Below are 13,432 nucleotides of genomic sequence, written 5' to 3'. Positions count from 1 at the left end.
CGTCTCGGCCTCCCAAAGTGCTGGGATTACAGGCTTGAGCCACCGCGCCCGGCCTGGGGTGTCAGTTTCTGAGTCCCAACAACAGCAAACAGCATTCCTGGCAGAAAGAGGAATGCAAGTATAGTAACCATGCCTTTGATTTTCTGTATTTTCAGATGCTTTGACATCCAGGGCCTCACTGGCCATGGAGGGATGGCTTCTCCCAGGGCCAATTTTATAGCTAGAAAAAAAAATTTACAGCTAGAAAAAAAATGTACTGGGATTGTGCATTTCATATACAAACTCACCAACCTCATCTATGGGGGCTGTCACACTCCAGGCCACTATCATCTCACTCTGTTATTTTGGTTGACACTCCAAATTTTCTATGTGTAAATGGAAAAAGGGTGAGGGGGATCACAAAGTGTTAAAACTGAGAGATGTCTTTGAATGGCACAGTCCAGCCCCTGTGTCTTATATAAAAGGAGACTAAAAGGAGCACATCAGATTAATACCTACACATATTGCCAACCTGCCAAAACTGAAGACTGTTTTTAAAATTTCCCATTTGCATTTTTCTGCTGTCGGAATTGCATTGCATTGGAGGACACCCAGCTGGTGTCCACTGGGGAATCTACAGAATTGCTTGCTTGGTGTGTGGCCCAAAGCACCCCAAGGTTAGGCGCCCCAGAGCCTGCTGGGCTTATTCAAACCAGCCAGTGTGAGCTAGCCTGGCCTGCCTTGCCTGCTCCTTCTGGTGAAAGCCACAGTAAAGGCTCCTGCCCACACTTTCCCCTCCCTCCATCTGCCTCTTAACTGACGCTGGCGCTATCCCACGTGGCATCAAAGGCATAGCAACCCCCTCCTCTTGGGAACTGTGAGTAATAAACTGTCTTTTCAATGGTGTTTGTCTCCTGATCTGTTGACCTCACTGTACCTGAGTAATTTTTTTTAATTCTTTTTTTTTTTTTTGAGATGGAGTCTAGCTCTCTCTCCCAGTCTGGAGTGCAGTGGCACGATCTCAGCTCACTGCAAGCTCTGCCTCCTGGGTTCATGCCATTCTCCTGCCTCAACCTCCTGAGTAGCTGGGACTACAGGTGCCCGCCACCATGCCTGGCTAATTTTTTGTATTTTTTAGTAGAGACGGGGTTTCACCATGTTAGCCAGGATGGTCTCGAGCTCCTGACCTCGTGATCCACCCACCTTGGCCTCCCAAAGTGCTGGGATTACAGGTGTGAGCCACTATGCCCCGCCTCTAATTCTATTTTTAAAAAGTGAGAGGAGGCCCAGAAGAAGAGACAGCATGGAGTCCTGGCTGGGCTGCAGAATTAGGATTGTGGGTGGGGCATCCAGGGACCATGTACATAGTGAGGGCTTACACAATAGAGATGTGACCAGGTGCTGGAATTTCTCAGTGCCCCAATGCAGAAACATGAACTGGTTGGAGGGAGACCAAGTGCCAGGGAGGAGGTTCCTAGGCCAGGTGGGGGACTCATCTAGAATGCCTGCCCGTGTGTGAGCAGCACCATGGTGCTGAGCTACGGAGAGAAGTGTGGCCATTGACTAGAAATGGAGAAGAGTGAGAAGACACCACCAGGGTTTCCATGGGGTGTGCAGGCCCTGGAGTGGAGAACTGGGGTGAGAAGGTGAGTTCAGTTTTGTAGAAGATTCAGCTTGAGGCTGGGGCCTTTGAGAAGTTTTTTTAAATCTCACTGGGGGCCGGACATGGTGGCTCACACCTATAATCCCAAGACTTTGTGAGGCCAAGGCAGGCAAATCACTTGAGGTCAGGAGTTTGAGACCAGCCCCCCGAGGATGTGGAGTAAGAAATGTTAGGTAGGTGTGTGGATATCAGAACCACATTTTGGGAAACCCTCCCCAAAAATTGTAGAGCCCATAAGGAGGAATTTAGGGAAGTTGTTACTACAGGTGGGGACAGGGTGGTGTGAGAAGCTAGACAGGAAGAACAGGAAGGAAACGCACTCGGAAAGCACTTGTGTAATTGCATGCACAGCTCTCCCTTGGACAAGGCCGCATGGGTTAAGGGTGCTGACTCCTGTCCAGTTGAAAATCCAAGTATAACCTTTTTTTTTTTGAGTTGGGGTCTCATCTGTCACCCACGCTAGAGTGCAATCACAGCTTATTGCAGCCTCGAACTCCTGAGCCCAAGCAGTCTTCCCACCTCAGTCTCTCAAATAGCTGGAACCACAGGCATGAGCCACCATGCCCAGGTAAATTTTGTATTTTTTATTTTTTGTAGAGATGTGATCTTGCTATGTTGCCCAGGCTGGTCTCAAACTCCTGGCCGCAAGCAATCCTCCCACTTTGGCCTCCCAAAACATTGGGATTATAGGCATGAGCCATGGTGCCTGGTCTTCACATACAGTTTTAATCCCCCAAAACTTAACTACTAATAGGCTACTATTGGAAGTCTTACCAATAATATAAGCAGTCTATTAAGGCAAATTTTGTATGTTCTATATATTGCATATTGTGTCCTTACAATACAGTAAACTAGAGGAAATAAAATGTTATTAAGAAAGTCCTAAGAAAGAGAACATGTAGTTACTCTTCATGATAGGGAAGTAAATCATCATAAAGGTCATCCTTGTGGTCTTCACACATGAAGTCTAGTTAGTAGCCCTTGCTAATGCAGATCCCCTGGTAGCATCTCCAGTCAATAAAGGTGCAAAGTTATCTTCAGGGCTAACCTCCCTTCTCCCTGGTGAAGTGGGGTGGGGGCTGGATGCCCTCTGTAAATCCATGTCCTGCCTTTAGCCACCCAGAGGGAGGGCAGTGAGCTCTCCTGTATACTTTCTTCTCCATTGCCCTGAGCCCAACGATCCCTCATCTTGCAGGAGGCATATTCTGGGCTTCCACTGAAACAAAATGCCCCCTAGGGGTGACTTCGGGGAAGACGGCAGGGTGCAGAATCTGAGGCCACAAAACAAGACTAGAAGACTTGGCTGGGGCATCCAGTTTAGACTCAGGTTAGCTTTTTTTATTTTTATTTATTTATTTTTTTTTTGGAGGCAGGATCTTGCTTTGTCACCCATGCTGGACTGCAATGGCATGATCACAGCTCACTGCAGGCTCGTACTCCCAAGCTCAAGCTATAGTCCCGCCTCATCCTCCCAAGCAGATGGCGGACGATAGGCGCAGGCCACCACGCCCGTTAACTTTTTAAATTTTTTTGTAGAGACGAGGTCTTGCTATGTCGTGTCACCCAAGCTGGTTTCGAACTCCTGGCCTCAAGTGATCCTCCAGCCTCCTTTGGAGGACACAGATGGACAGGGACGCGGTGGTCAGCCCATTTTCCCATCCAGGCCTGGGAAAGAAGCGTCCAGTGCACTTGGGAAAATAACTCACTTCACTTAGTTAAGGTCTTGGGCAGTTCTGGGAAAAACGTTTCTGCGCAGTCCAGAGACCTGGGCCTCCATCTCTAGCCCGCGCCCCACGGAGGCGGCACTGGAGCTGGCTTCCTTAGGTGTGTTGGTGACGTGCTGGTCGGGTCTGGCTGACTAGTCTTGCACTTCTTCAGGTGCAACGCGGCTGCGCTCCGTCTTGGGTTCCTGCGCGAAGGGGTAGCCTAGGCTCAGGGCATGCAGCGCCACAGTGCTCTGCTTCACGGATGCCGGGGTACCGCAGTGCTGGGGTGGCGGACGCAAGGGTGTCAGATGGGGTGCTGCTGGGATTATAGGAGGGACCAATTGCAGGGATGCTGGGGTCCCTGAGTGCAGGAGTGCTGGGGCGCCGGGGTGCTTGGGTTACAGGGGTGTGGGTGTAGAGGATATGAATGCAGGGGTGCAGTGGTACCCGAGTGCAGAAGTGCAGGGGTGCCGGGAGCAGAGTTGTCAAATGGTGTGGTGCTGAGTTCACAGGGGTGCCAGGGATAAAGGGAAGCCCCGGCACTAGAGTGCAGGAATGTTGGGATGCTGGGGCTGCAGGGGTGCGGGGGAAGATGGGTACACAGTGCAGGGGTGCCGCGGTTCTGTGATGCCCCAATACTTAGGGGTGCAGTATCCAGTTGGTTCTAAATTCATTCTCACCCGCCTCACACCACAAACCAATTGGCTGATGCGCCTTCTCGAGCTTTCCAAAGCCACCCTTCATTCCGTTGCCTCTGTGCGACCCTTGGTTTTGTTTCTGAGTTTGGAACTTTTTGTATTTTATGCATGTTTGTGCCTTAATGTTTTCTCTCCAATCTTTGGATGTCACCAAGACTCTCTGACACCCCTGTGGCACAGGGATGAGGCTGCTTCGGGGTTTGCAGGGTGGAGGCGGCCGGCTTGGGTGTTCCTCAGGGTAAATCGGGGATCAGTCCAGCTCCCCTCCCCACTCATCCCCCGGAGGCCCTGCCCCCACTCCTGCTCCCCTCCCCGCGACCCTCCCCCCATCCTCCCACCCCACTTCCTCCCAGTGTCCCTCCCGGCATACCTCTTGTCTCCCATCTGAGAGCCCCTCCCCTCCCAACCCAGCCAACCCGGGTATCCCCCACTTTCCCACCTCCTCCCGCACTCCCCCTGCACCCCTCCTAGCCCACCGTAGGGCACCCCTACCCGCACACTCCGCGGTTCTCCCTTCCCTGGTGGAAACCACCTCTCCTGGTTAAATAATAAATATTTATTATTTATTATTTATTACATAAAATGCCCTTATGTCTTGTGATACGTACATTGCCGGTTTCCATATCTTCTCCAAATGGTGCTTGAAGCCACCAGCTTCGCAGTCAGCAGCTGGTAAGATATTTAATTGCAGTAGGTAAGAAGAGAAATATGTGGTATAATATTAGCTTGGGGAGGGGAGATCACTGGCGCTGAAGAACTTTTCGCCAAAAGCTACTGTAGGGCAGGAGCGGCCTCGCTGTGTGGACAGGGCCACCAAAGGCCGCCGTTCAGGTTACCCCAGACGCGCTGCTCCGGGAGCACACCTCGGGTTCCCAGGCTGGTGCCCTCGCCCGGGCCTCACCGCTGCTTCACTGATTGGCTTTCACGCTCCTGCTTTGCTTCTGCATCCACACCACCTGCCGCTGGCATTTGCAGCTCTCTTCTAAGTACTGAAATGCAATGGAAATGAGCACAAAAGCTGCTTCTGCGGACTTGGGCGTTGGGAATCAGCCGATGTGCCTCCTCGCCTTCGTCAGAGGGCCCGCTCTCTTGGGCGCCAGGTCCCCAAGGGCACCGGCCTTTGTCCCCAGTGCTGGGCTGGGGAACCCCCAGGTGCTGGCCCGGCGCAACCCAGAGCCTTTAAGCAGGGTGGGGGCGCGCCGGGAGGAGGTTGCCCTCAGGTGCCCCAGGAGTCGCCCCTGATAGAAAGGCACCTTGGCTGTGGCAGGAAGGCCTTTGTCTATAGGCTGTCAACTGGAAGCCCTGCGAAGTGCAAGGCTGCCCAAACCCTTTTTTCCTTCTTTGCAATCCTGCAAGCATTACGGGAGGCCCCAGAGTTCCCTGCAGAACTCCACAGCTCACCCTGTCATTTCAGCCACTCCCAGTTCCTCCTGCTTTAAATCACACAAGGTTCCCTCTAGTCCTTGGGAAGCCTAGAAGCCTGTCCTCTCTCTATCTGCAGAGTACTGTCCCCCACACAGATCCCACCCTACCGGTGGGGTCTGGATGGAGCATGTACATTTGCCATTGCAACGTGCAATTTTATTAAATGCTTAAAAAAAAAAAGAGACAGGGTCTCGCTGTGTTTCCCAGGCTGGTCTTAAACTCCTGGACTCAAGGGATCCACCTGCTTGGGTCTCTCAAAGTGCTGGGATTACAGGCCTCAGCGAACATGCCCCGCCTGTGTTAAATGCTTGTTTGTGAGACTTAAAGGGAACTGGCTTCTTGACTGGTGGGGAAAACGCTCACTGCAGGAACCCCTTATCCTAGTAGAGAAGGATACATCATCCAGAGCTGCACAAAAATCTAAGGTGTAAAGATGGGCTGATTTCATGCATTCAGTTATTCATTCAACACATTTCTAGACTGGCTTCCAGCCCAGGTACTGTACTCTAGAACCATTAAAGAAGTGCGAGGGGCAGGGGTAAGGTGTTTATTATTTTTCTTAATCATCTAAACCCAGTCACTAAGCTAGAGGCCACTGTTTCTTTTCTTTTTTCTTTCTCTTTCCCTGTCCTTCCCTCCCTCCGTCTCCCCAACTCTCCCTCTTCTTTCTTTCTTTCCTTCTTTCTTTCTTTTCCTTCCTTCCCTCTCTTCTTTTTTCCTTCTTTTCTTCACATGAGGAAAGCTTCAAGTTTACTCCATAGTGTCCATCTGCCAATACATCATGTTGGTCTTGATCCAAGACACTGTCTCAGTTGGCTCAGGCTGTTCTAACAAAATGCTACAGAAGGGGAGACTTAAACAACAGAAATTCATCAAAGTCTTTGGGAGAAAAGAGACCCGTGTGGGAAACATAGAAAGACCCTGTCTCTACCAAAAAAAAAAAAAAAAAAAAAAATTAGCCAGGCATGGTGGCATGCACCTATAGTCCCAGCTACTTGGGAGGCTGAGAGAGGAGGATTGCTTGAACCCAGGAATTTGAGGCTGCAGTGAGCTATGAATCCCACCACTGCACTCCAGCCTGGGCAACAGAGCAAGACCCTGTCACCTAAAAAATAAAAAATAAAGACATTTAATACAAATTGCACATTACAATTACACAACACATACATTTTGTGTCATTATTTTCCCCCAAAGAGTGCTGATTATCCAAGGCTAGAAGTCTGAGATCAGGGTGTCAGCAGAGTTGGGTTTTGTGGGGTCACTCTTACTGGTTTGCACCTAGTCACCTTCTCACTGTGTCCTCACATGGTGCTAGAAAGCGATATCCTAAAATGAAGACCTCAGAAGCAAAAAACTTTCTCTGATCTCCTGCCTTCCTATCTCAGTCCCATTATCCCCCAGACTGGCCATAGAAACTAGAATCCCTCTTCCCCAAGGCAGGTCATAAAAACCACAACCCCTTTTTCCCAAAGCCAGACACAAATCCTAAAAATATTACTCTAACTCCTGCCTTTCTGTGCAAATGCTGACCACAAATTCTCTGGGCCACCTTGTTTGGTTGTAGGTCATAAGACTCCCATTTCACAGAGGGTCCTATCTCATACTCGAGAGGAACGAATGCCACGCAGAGAGGCCAAGAAGAATCTAGACAGACAGGCCTTGCTGGATATCCTCACTCAGTGTATTAGCAGTAGATCCTGCCCGATCCTATTTCTACATAGCAGTCCAAATTTTGTTGAACCTAAGCATTAAAATAGACAGCTTCTTCTGTATTCATTCTGAGGGATTTTGTGTCACACAAAACTATGATCAAATAAATGTGTATGCCTTTTCTCTTTTAATCTGCCTTTTGTCAGCTGATTTTTAGTGAACCTTCAGAGGGTAATGGGAAAGATTTTCCCTTGGGCCCTGCAGCAGAGAGAAAGAGAAAAGCCAGCTGTCTTGTGTCTCTTCTTATAAGGGCAGGAATCCTACCATGCCACTCCACCCTCATGACCTAATCATCCCCCAAAGGCTCTACCTTCTAACACCATCACCCTGAGGATGGGGGTTTTCAACCTAGAAATTTGGAGGGAACACAGACTTTGAGTCCCTAGCAATCACCCATGAGAACCAGGGCTGATTTCCTGACACCACCAAGCAGCCACCAGATGGTGGGCAGAGAAAATCCTAAATCTTAGCACCTGAAAGACATATTCTTACCCAAAGTCCTTAGAATGCCCACCTCCTGTCCCACTCCAAGTTTTGTTTCAAACCTTCCCATACCAGTAGGAAGCCAGGAAGCCTTAGTAAGAACCTGGTGGGAAGACCAGCTTCTCACTGGGCTGGCAGGACCAAGACAAGCAGTGCTATATATGTGTATATATTAACACTTGTTAAAGCATGGTGAGGAAGATTTCATTCAGGATGATGGAGTAGGATTAGGACCATTGCAGTGGGATTCTGCAGCAGGGTAGAGAAACTGGGCTCAACTCTGAGTACTGCACTGACAAGTGGAAATGTATAGACAGGAGTAGGGTAGATCAGTGGATAGAACAGTATTAAGAGGAGACATCAGGGCCGGGCCGGGCACAGTGGCTCATGCCTGTAATCTCAACACTTTGGAAGGCTGAGGAGGGTGGATCACTTGAGGGCAGCAGTTTTATGGCGAAACCCTGTCTCCACTAAAAATACAAAAATTAGCCTGGCATGGTCATGCATGCCAGTAATCCCAGCTACTCAGGAGGCTGAGGCAGGAAAATCACTTGAACCCAGTAGGCGGACGTTGCAGTGAATTGAGATTGTGCTACTGGGTGACAGAGCAAGATTGCATCTCAAAAAAAAGAAGAAGAAGAAGACATCAGGGGTGAGGGGGATTCTGGGTAAACCAACATCACAGGGCTCTTGCTGGAGGCAGGCAGAGTGATCAGACATCACCTGGGGATGGAGGATGAGGTACCCCATCAGATAGCACAGAGGGTGATCAGATATTCAGAATCAGGGGTTTTGATTAAACTGACTTAGCGGGGCTCTTCCTAAAACTGGATTTCACAAGAAAGTGCACAGATGGACCCAGAAGGAGGTTCTGGAGCCTGACCAGAGTTTGGTCAAGCAGAGAATCTTAGTCGAAGGGCTGTTTGAGAACTAAATTGAATCAAGTATTTATTAAATGGTTACCTAGCCAGCTCTCAGTGAGCACTCTAGAAATGCTTGTTAAATCAACACATATTTCAAAAGGAAACAGATAAAGTGCTTAATGTTGGGTATGCCCAAAGCCACTCAGGGAACCCACAGTCTCAAGATGCCCAGAAGACCTCAGAGGACAGACTTGAATGTAGAAGGCACTGCCTCAGCTCACAGGCTTATTCACAAGCAAATACTGACTGGGCCCCTGCTGGGTGCCACACTCTGTGCTCTGGAGATTCAGACATGAAAGCCACATCCTTCCCTGTGAATTAAGCTCAGTCAGCATGCTGGTGAGAGAGAAAGGTTCGTGCTACATATTTATGTGATGGATCTGCCCCGGGCATACAGCATGCTCTGCTGAGGTAGCCCAAGCTGCTTATGGCTGGATCAGTCCTAAGAAGGAAAGGCGCTAACAGGAATTAAGCACAAAACAGATGCTGGGCACTCTGCCCACTGCTTCACACTCATTAATGCTCAGCAACGCTATCAGGTGGGCACTGGCAGCCTCATTTCACAGATGAGTGTATGGAGGTATGGAGAGGTAAATTATCTGCCCCAGCTAGGGCAGATAAATGACCTCTGGACTAGGGCTTCTCAAATTGTAAAGTGCGCACAAGTCTTTTTAAAATGCAAATTCTGACTCAATCAGATTGGAGTGGGCCCGAGATTCTGCTTTTTTAACCAGCTCTTCCGTTGAAGCTGAAATACACAACACCTTACGTTTCTTCATTGGGAGTTAATATAATGGCGGGGAGAGGGGCGCAGCTCGGAGACAGTGCCTTCCATAAGCCTGCCCTCTGACGGGTAATCGCAAGCAATCACAGTACCCACCTCTCGGGGACACTGGGAAACAAATGAGATCGCCCATAGCAAGCCCTTTGCATTATGGCTGTCACTTCAAAGGGGTTTGGGGGGATTTTTAAAACAGTAGAAAGGACTAGGTTTCATTTGAAAACCATTCAATTTCTTTCTCCAGTTAAAACTCTGCCTCATGACTACAATTCCAATTTAAGTACGTTTGTATGTTTTCTGTACTATTTTCTGTATTTCCTAACGAACCGTTTGGATTTACAATTGAATTCTGAGAGGAATGCATCCCTTTGATCTTTGGAGGAATGGAGGGAAGGGCAAGATATGAAGGGTTAAGGTCGTTGCAAACTGCCATTCCCATCCCCACCTCCCCTTCTAAATAAGCACTAACTACCACTCCTTAGCTGTGTGCCTCAGGAAAAAAAAATGCCCCCATGTATGTGCCTCACAGCCAGAGAAGACTGCAATTTGGGGTTGAAACCGTTTTTCAGTTTCTTTTTAGCTACGTCCAGATCCGCTGCGGACACAAAAATCTCCAGGTTTAAAACAAAGGCTTTGAACAAAGATGCGCAACCTCAGCTCCTGTGCGCGGCGGATATGCCTTGGGATTGGTTGGACCACCGTCCAATAGGAAAGAAGAACCGGACTCTCCTCTTTGCATAAATTCCTCCCGGTGGCGGCCTCGGCGTCAGGCCGTCCAATCAGACCGTACAGATTTGGAGCCTTCATTTGAATATAAAGATGGCAAATAGCCCTGCCCGCCTCGCGTCCGCGTTCGTCTAGGAGCTCTTGTCACCCCGCCATGCCGGAGCCATCGCGGGCGGCTCCGGCTCCTAAAAAGGGCTCCAAGAAGGCCATCACCAAGGCGCAGAAGAAGGACGGCAAGAAGCGCAAACGCGGCCGCAAGGAGAGCTATTCTATCTACGTGTACAAGGTGCTGAAGCAGGTGCACCCCGACACCGGCATCTCGTCCAAGGCCATGGGCATCATGAACTCCTTCGTCAATGATATCTTCGAGCGCATCGCCAGCGAGGCCTCCCGCCTGGCGCACTACAACAAGCGCTCCACCATCACGTCCCGCGAAGTGCAGACGGCCGTGCGCCTGCTGCTGCCGGGCGAGCTGGCCAAGCACGCTGTGTCCGAGGGCACCAAGGCTGTCACCAAGTACACCAGCTCCAAGTGAGGCGCGTCCCGGCGCCCCGAACCCAAAGGCTCTTTTCAGAGCCACCTCCAAGCTCAAAAAGGAGCGTGCCACCTGGTCTGGTTGTGACCTGTGATTTAACTGGAGTAACGGGGGAAGGTATAGTGAGTTGTGGAGGCGCAAGTCTTAGAGATAAAACTAGTCTTCCTGTCTGTAATAGCGCATTTCCCTTAGAAAGGCTGCGTTCGTCTTCTCTTGGCCACAGGCAAAGTCAGAGAGGGCGCAGTACAGGAGATTGAACCATGGATCCTATCCAAAGATCTGTGTGTGGCGCACTCCCTGCGCGTGAGGAGCGTGGGTCACCTCCAGGAAGATCTTGTGCCACTTCCCCTCCCCCAGTGCCTCCTGGTGGCTGAGACTGGAGGACGTGCTCACTGAGGTCCGGGGTTGGGGGTGAGGGGTTTGTCGCGGCGTCTGGGTGCGGGTGCTTGGGTCCGTCCTTCTCCCGCCCCTTTCCTCCCTCCTTAGCCACAACTAGACACCCTGAGCTTCTAGCCAAAACCTTTTCAGCGGCGTTGCGCCTAAGCAGCTCTTTATGCCACGCCTTCCTGCTTGAAACATCAAAACAGCAGGCTCACATATCTCCTTATCAATCAGTTAAAATTTCCCCAATTAAGGGATTCTGGTATTTTATCCCAAAAATGTGTGTGTATGTGTGTGTACGCAAAATGCACAGTGAAAGATTATTTTGAATAATGCAAATATAGTGCTTTTTAAAAAAATTCCAGCAAATCATAGGCAAAATAAGTATGATCTCTGGATGACACATTAAGTAAAAACTAAGGCATGCAGGCCTGACTGGGGCCCAGGCTGTCCTCTCCCTAAAAATACCCCGTACCTGTGTCACCCCAACCACCCTCTAAGCAGAAACGTTGCCTGGAATTAGGATTCAGATTCCAGGCTCAGTTCCCACTGGTAGAGGATGCACTCTACCCAGGCTCAGTTCCCACTGCACACCCCCAACACAATGACAGCCAAGCATTTATCAACATTTAACCTCTATGGTCTCGTAAAGTATATCAATTTTCTTGGGTTAGTTTTTTCTTAAAGGGAGTTTTCTTTCCTCCAAATTCTTTTTGTAAATAGGTTTTATTTTTTTATTTTATTTTATTTTTTTTTATTTTTTGAGACAGAGTCTCGCTCTGTTACCCAGGCTGGAGTGCAGTGGCACTCTCGGCTCACTGAAAGCTCTGCCTCCTGGGTTCAGGCCATTCTCCTGCCTCAGCCTCCCGATTAGCTGGGACTACAGGCACCCGCCACCACGCCCGGCTAATTTTTTTGTATTTTTAGTAGAGACGGGGTTTCACCGTGTTAGCCAGGATGGTCTGGATCTCCTGACCTCGTGATCCACTTGCCTCGGCCTCCCAAAGTGCTGGGATTACAGGTGTGAGCCACCGCGCCCGTCCTAGGCTTTATTTTTTAGAGCACTTTTTCAGAGCAATAAGCTTTTTTATTAGTAGTACATAATAATTGTACATATTTGGGGGATACATACGATATTTTGATATACGCATAGGCATAACAATCAAACCAGGGCAACTGGGACATCCGTCATCATATTCACCCCCTCTTCAGGTCGAGATCATTCCAATTCCTCTCCTCCAGCAATACAACTAATTATTGTTACCTGCAGTCACCCTACTTTTCTAACCAACACTAGATGTTACTATTTCTCCTAAGTGTATTTTTGTACCCATTGATCGGCTTCATCTCCTCCTTTCCCCACCACTCTTCCCAGCTTCTGGTAACCAGTAATCAACTTTCTACCTCCGTGAGACTCATGTTCTTAGCTCCCACGTATGAGTGAGATCATGCAGTATTTGTCTTTCTGTGCCTGATTTGTTTCACTTAATATAATGTCCTCCAGTTCCATCCATGGTGCTGCTAATGATGGGATTTCATTATTTTTTTATGGCCAAATTGTATTTGAATGTGTAAATATACCACATATTCTTTATCCATTTATCTACTGATGGGCATTAAGGTTAACTCTCTTTCTTGGCTATTATAAATAGTGCTGCAATGAACATGAGACTGCAGACATCTCTTTGATATACCGATTTCCTTTATTTTGGGTATATACCCAGCAGTGGGGTTGCTGGATCATATGGTAAGTCTGTTTTTAGTTTATTTAAGAATGCCCATACTCGTCTCTATAGTGGCTGTACTGATTTACATTCTTATTAGCAGTGTACAAGCATTCCCTTTCCCCGCGTTCTCACCAACATGTTATCTTTTGTTTTTTTAATCAAAGTCACTTTAATTGGAGATGATTCCATCCAAATTATTTTATTTACTGCATAATAATTAGCCAATCTGACTTGAAATTTCCATCTGATATGGGTGAGGGGCAATCTCTTAAATACATTTCAGATTGTATGCCAGTCTGGAGGGATTTTGTAGGCATACAATCTGACATGTATTTCAGTGATTGTCACTCACTCATCTCAGATAGGTGAGATATGAACCTTAGTTTAAAAATCTGGCTTAGTTTGAGAATCTTGGCATGTCTCTCCAACCCAGAAAATGCTTCCATTTTGTTGAGTGGGTCCTAATTCCCGTGGATTCTGACATATTTGATGTGCACTCCGTTTATCATTAACATTTGTCTTTCTCCGTTATAACACTATAATTAGAGAAATGGGTTCTGGACACAATTGCTCTGAATTTTCTCCATTATAAAATCTCAGTAGCAGGGATCCTGTTTTACCTTCTTTGCCTCTCCCTTAACAGATTCCTGTCCTGGGAGAGAGGTACAAATCCCATGCATTCTGGGCCTGGGGGT

At 48.6% G+C, this 13,432-nt stretch overlaps 1 protein-coding gene across 1 annotated transcript; it reads left to right on the top strand.

Annotated features, from left to right (window-relative positions):
- Positions 1 to 10,223: 10,223 nt before the first annotated feature.
- On the top strand, positions 10,224 to 10,723 carry LOC105499682 (H2B.U histone 2). Its single transcript, XM_071081939.1, has one exon. The coding sequence runs from the start codon at positions 10,249 to 10,251 to the stop codon at positions 10,627 to 10,629; it is 381 nt and encodes a 126-aa protein (XP_070938040.1). The 5' UTR covers positions 10,224 to 10,248; the 3' UTR covers positions 10,630 to 10,723.
- Positions 10,724 to 13,432: the final 2,709 nt, after the last annotated feature.

This window comes from Macaca nemestrina, chromosome 1 (genome assembly GCF_043159975.1).
Source record: "Macaca nemestrina isolate mMacNem1 chromosome 1, mMacNem.hap1, whole genome shotgun sequence".
NCBI lineage: Eukaryota > Metazoa > Chordata > Mammalia > Primates > Cercopithecidae > Macaca > Macaca nemestrina.
Note: the sequence above shows the minus strand (reverse complement) of the source record. Positions and strands in the feature narration are given on the sequence as shown.

Excerpts from the sequence above, each read along its gene's own strand:
- LOC105499682 (XM_071081939.1), top strand. The coding sequence starts at position 10,249 with ATGCCGGAGCCATCGCGGGCGGCTCCGGCTCCTAAAAAGGGCTCCAAG.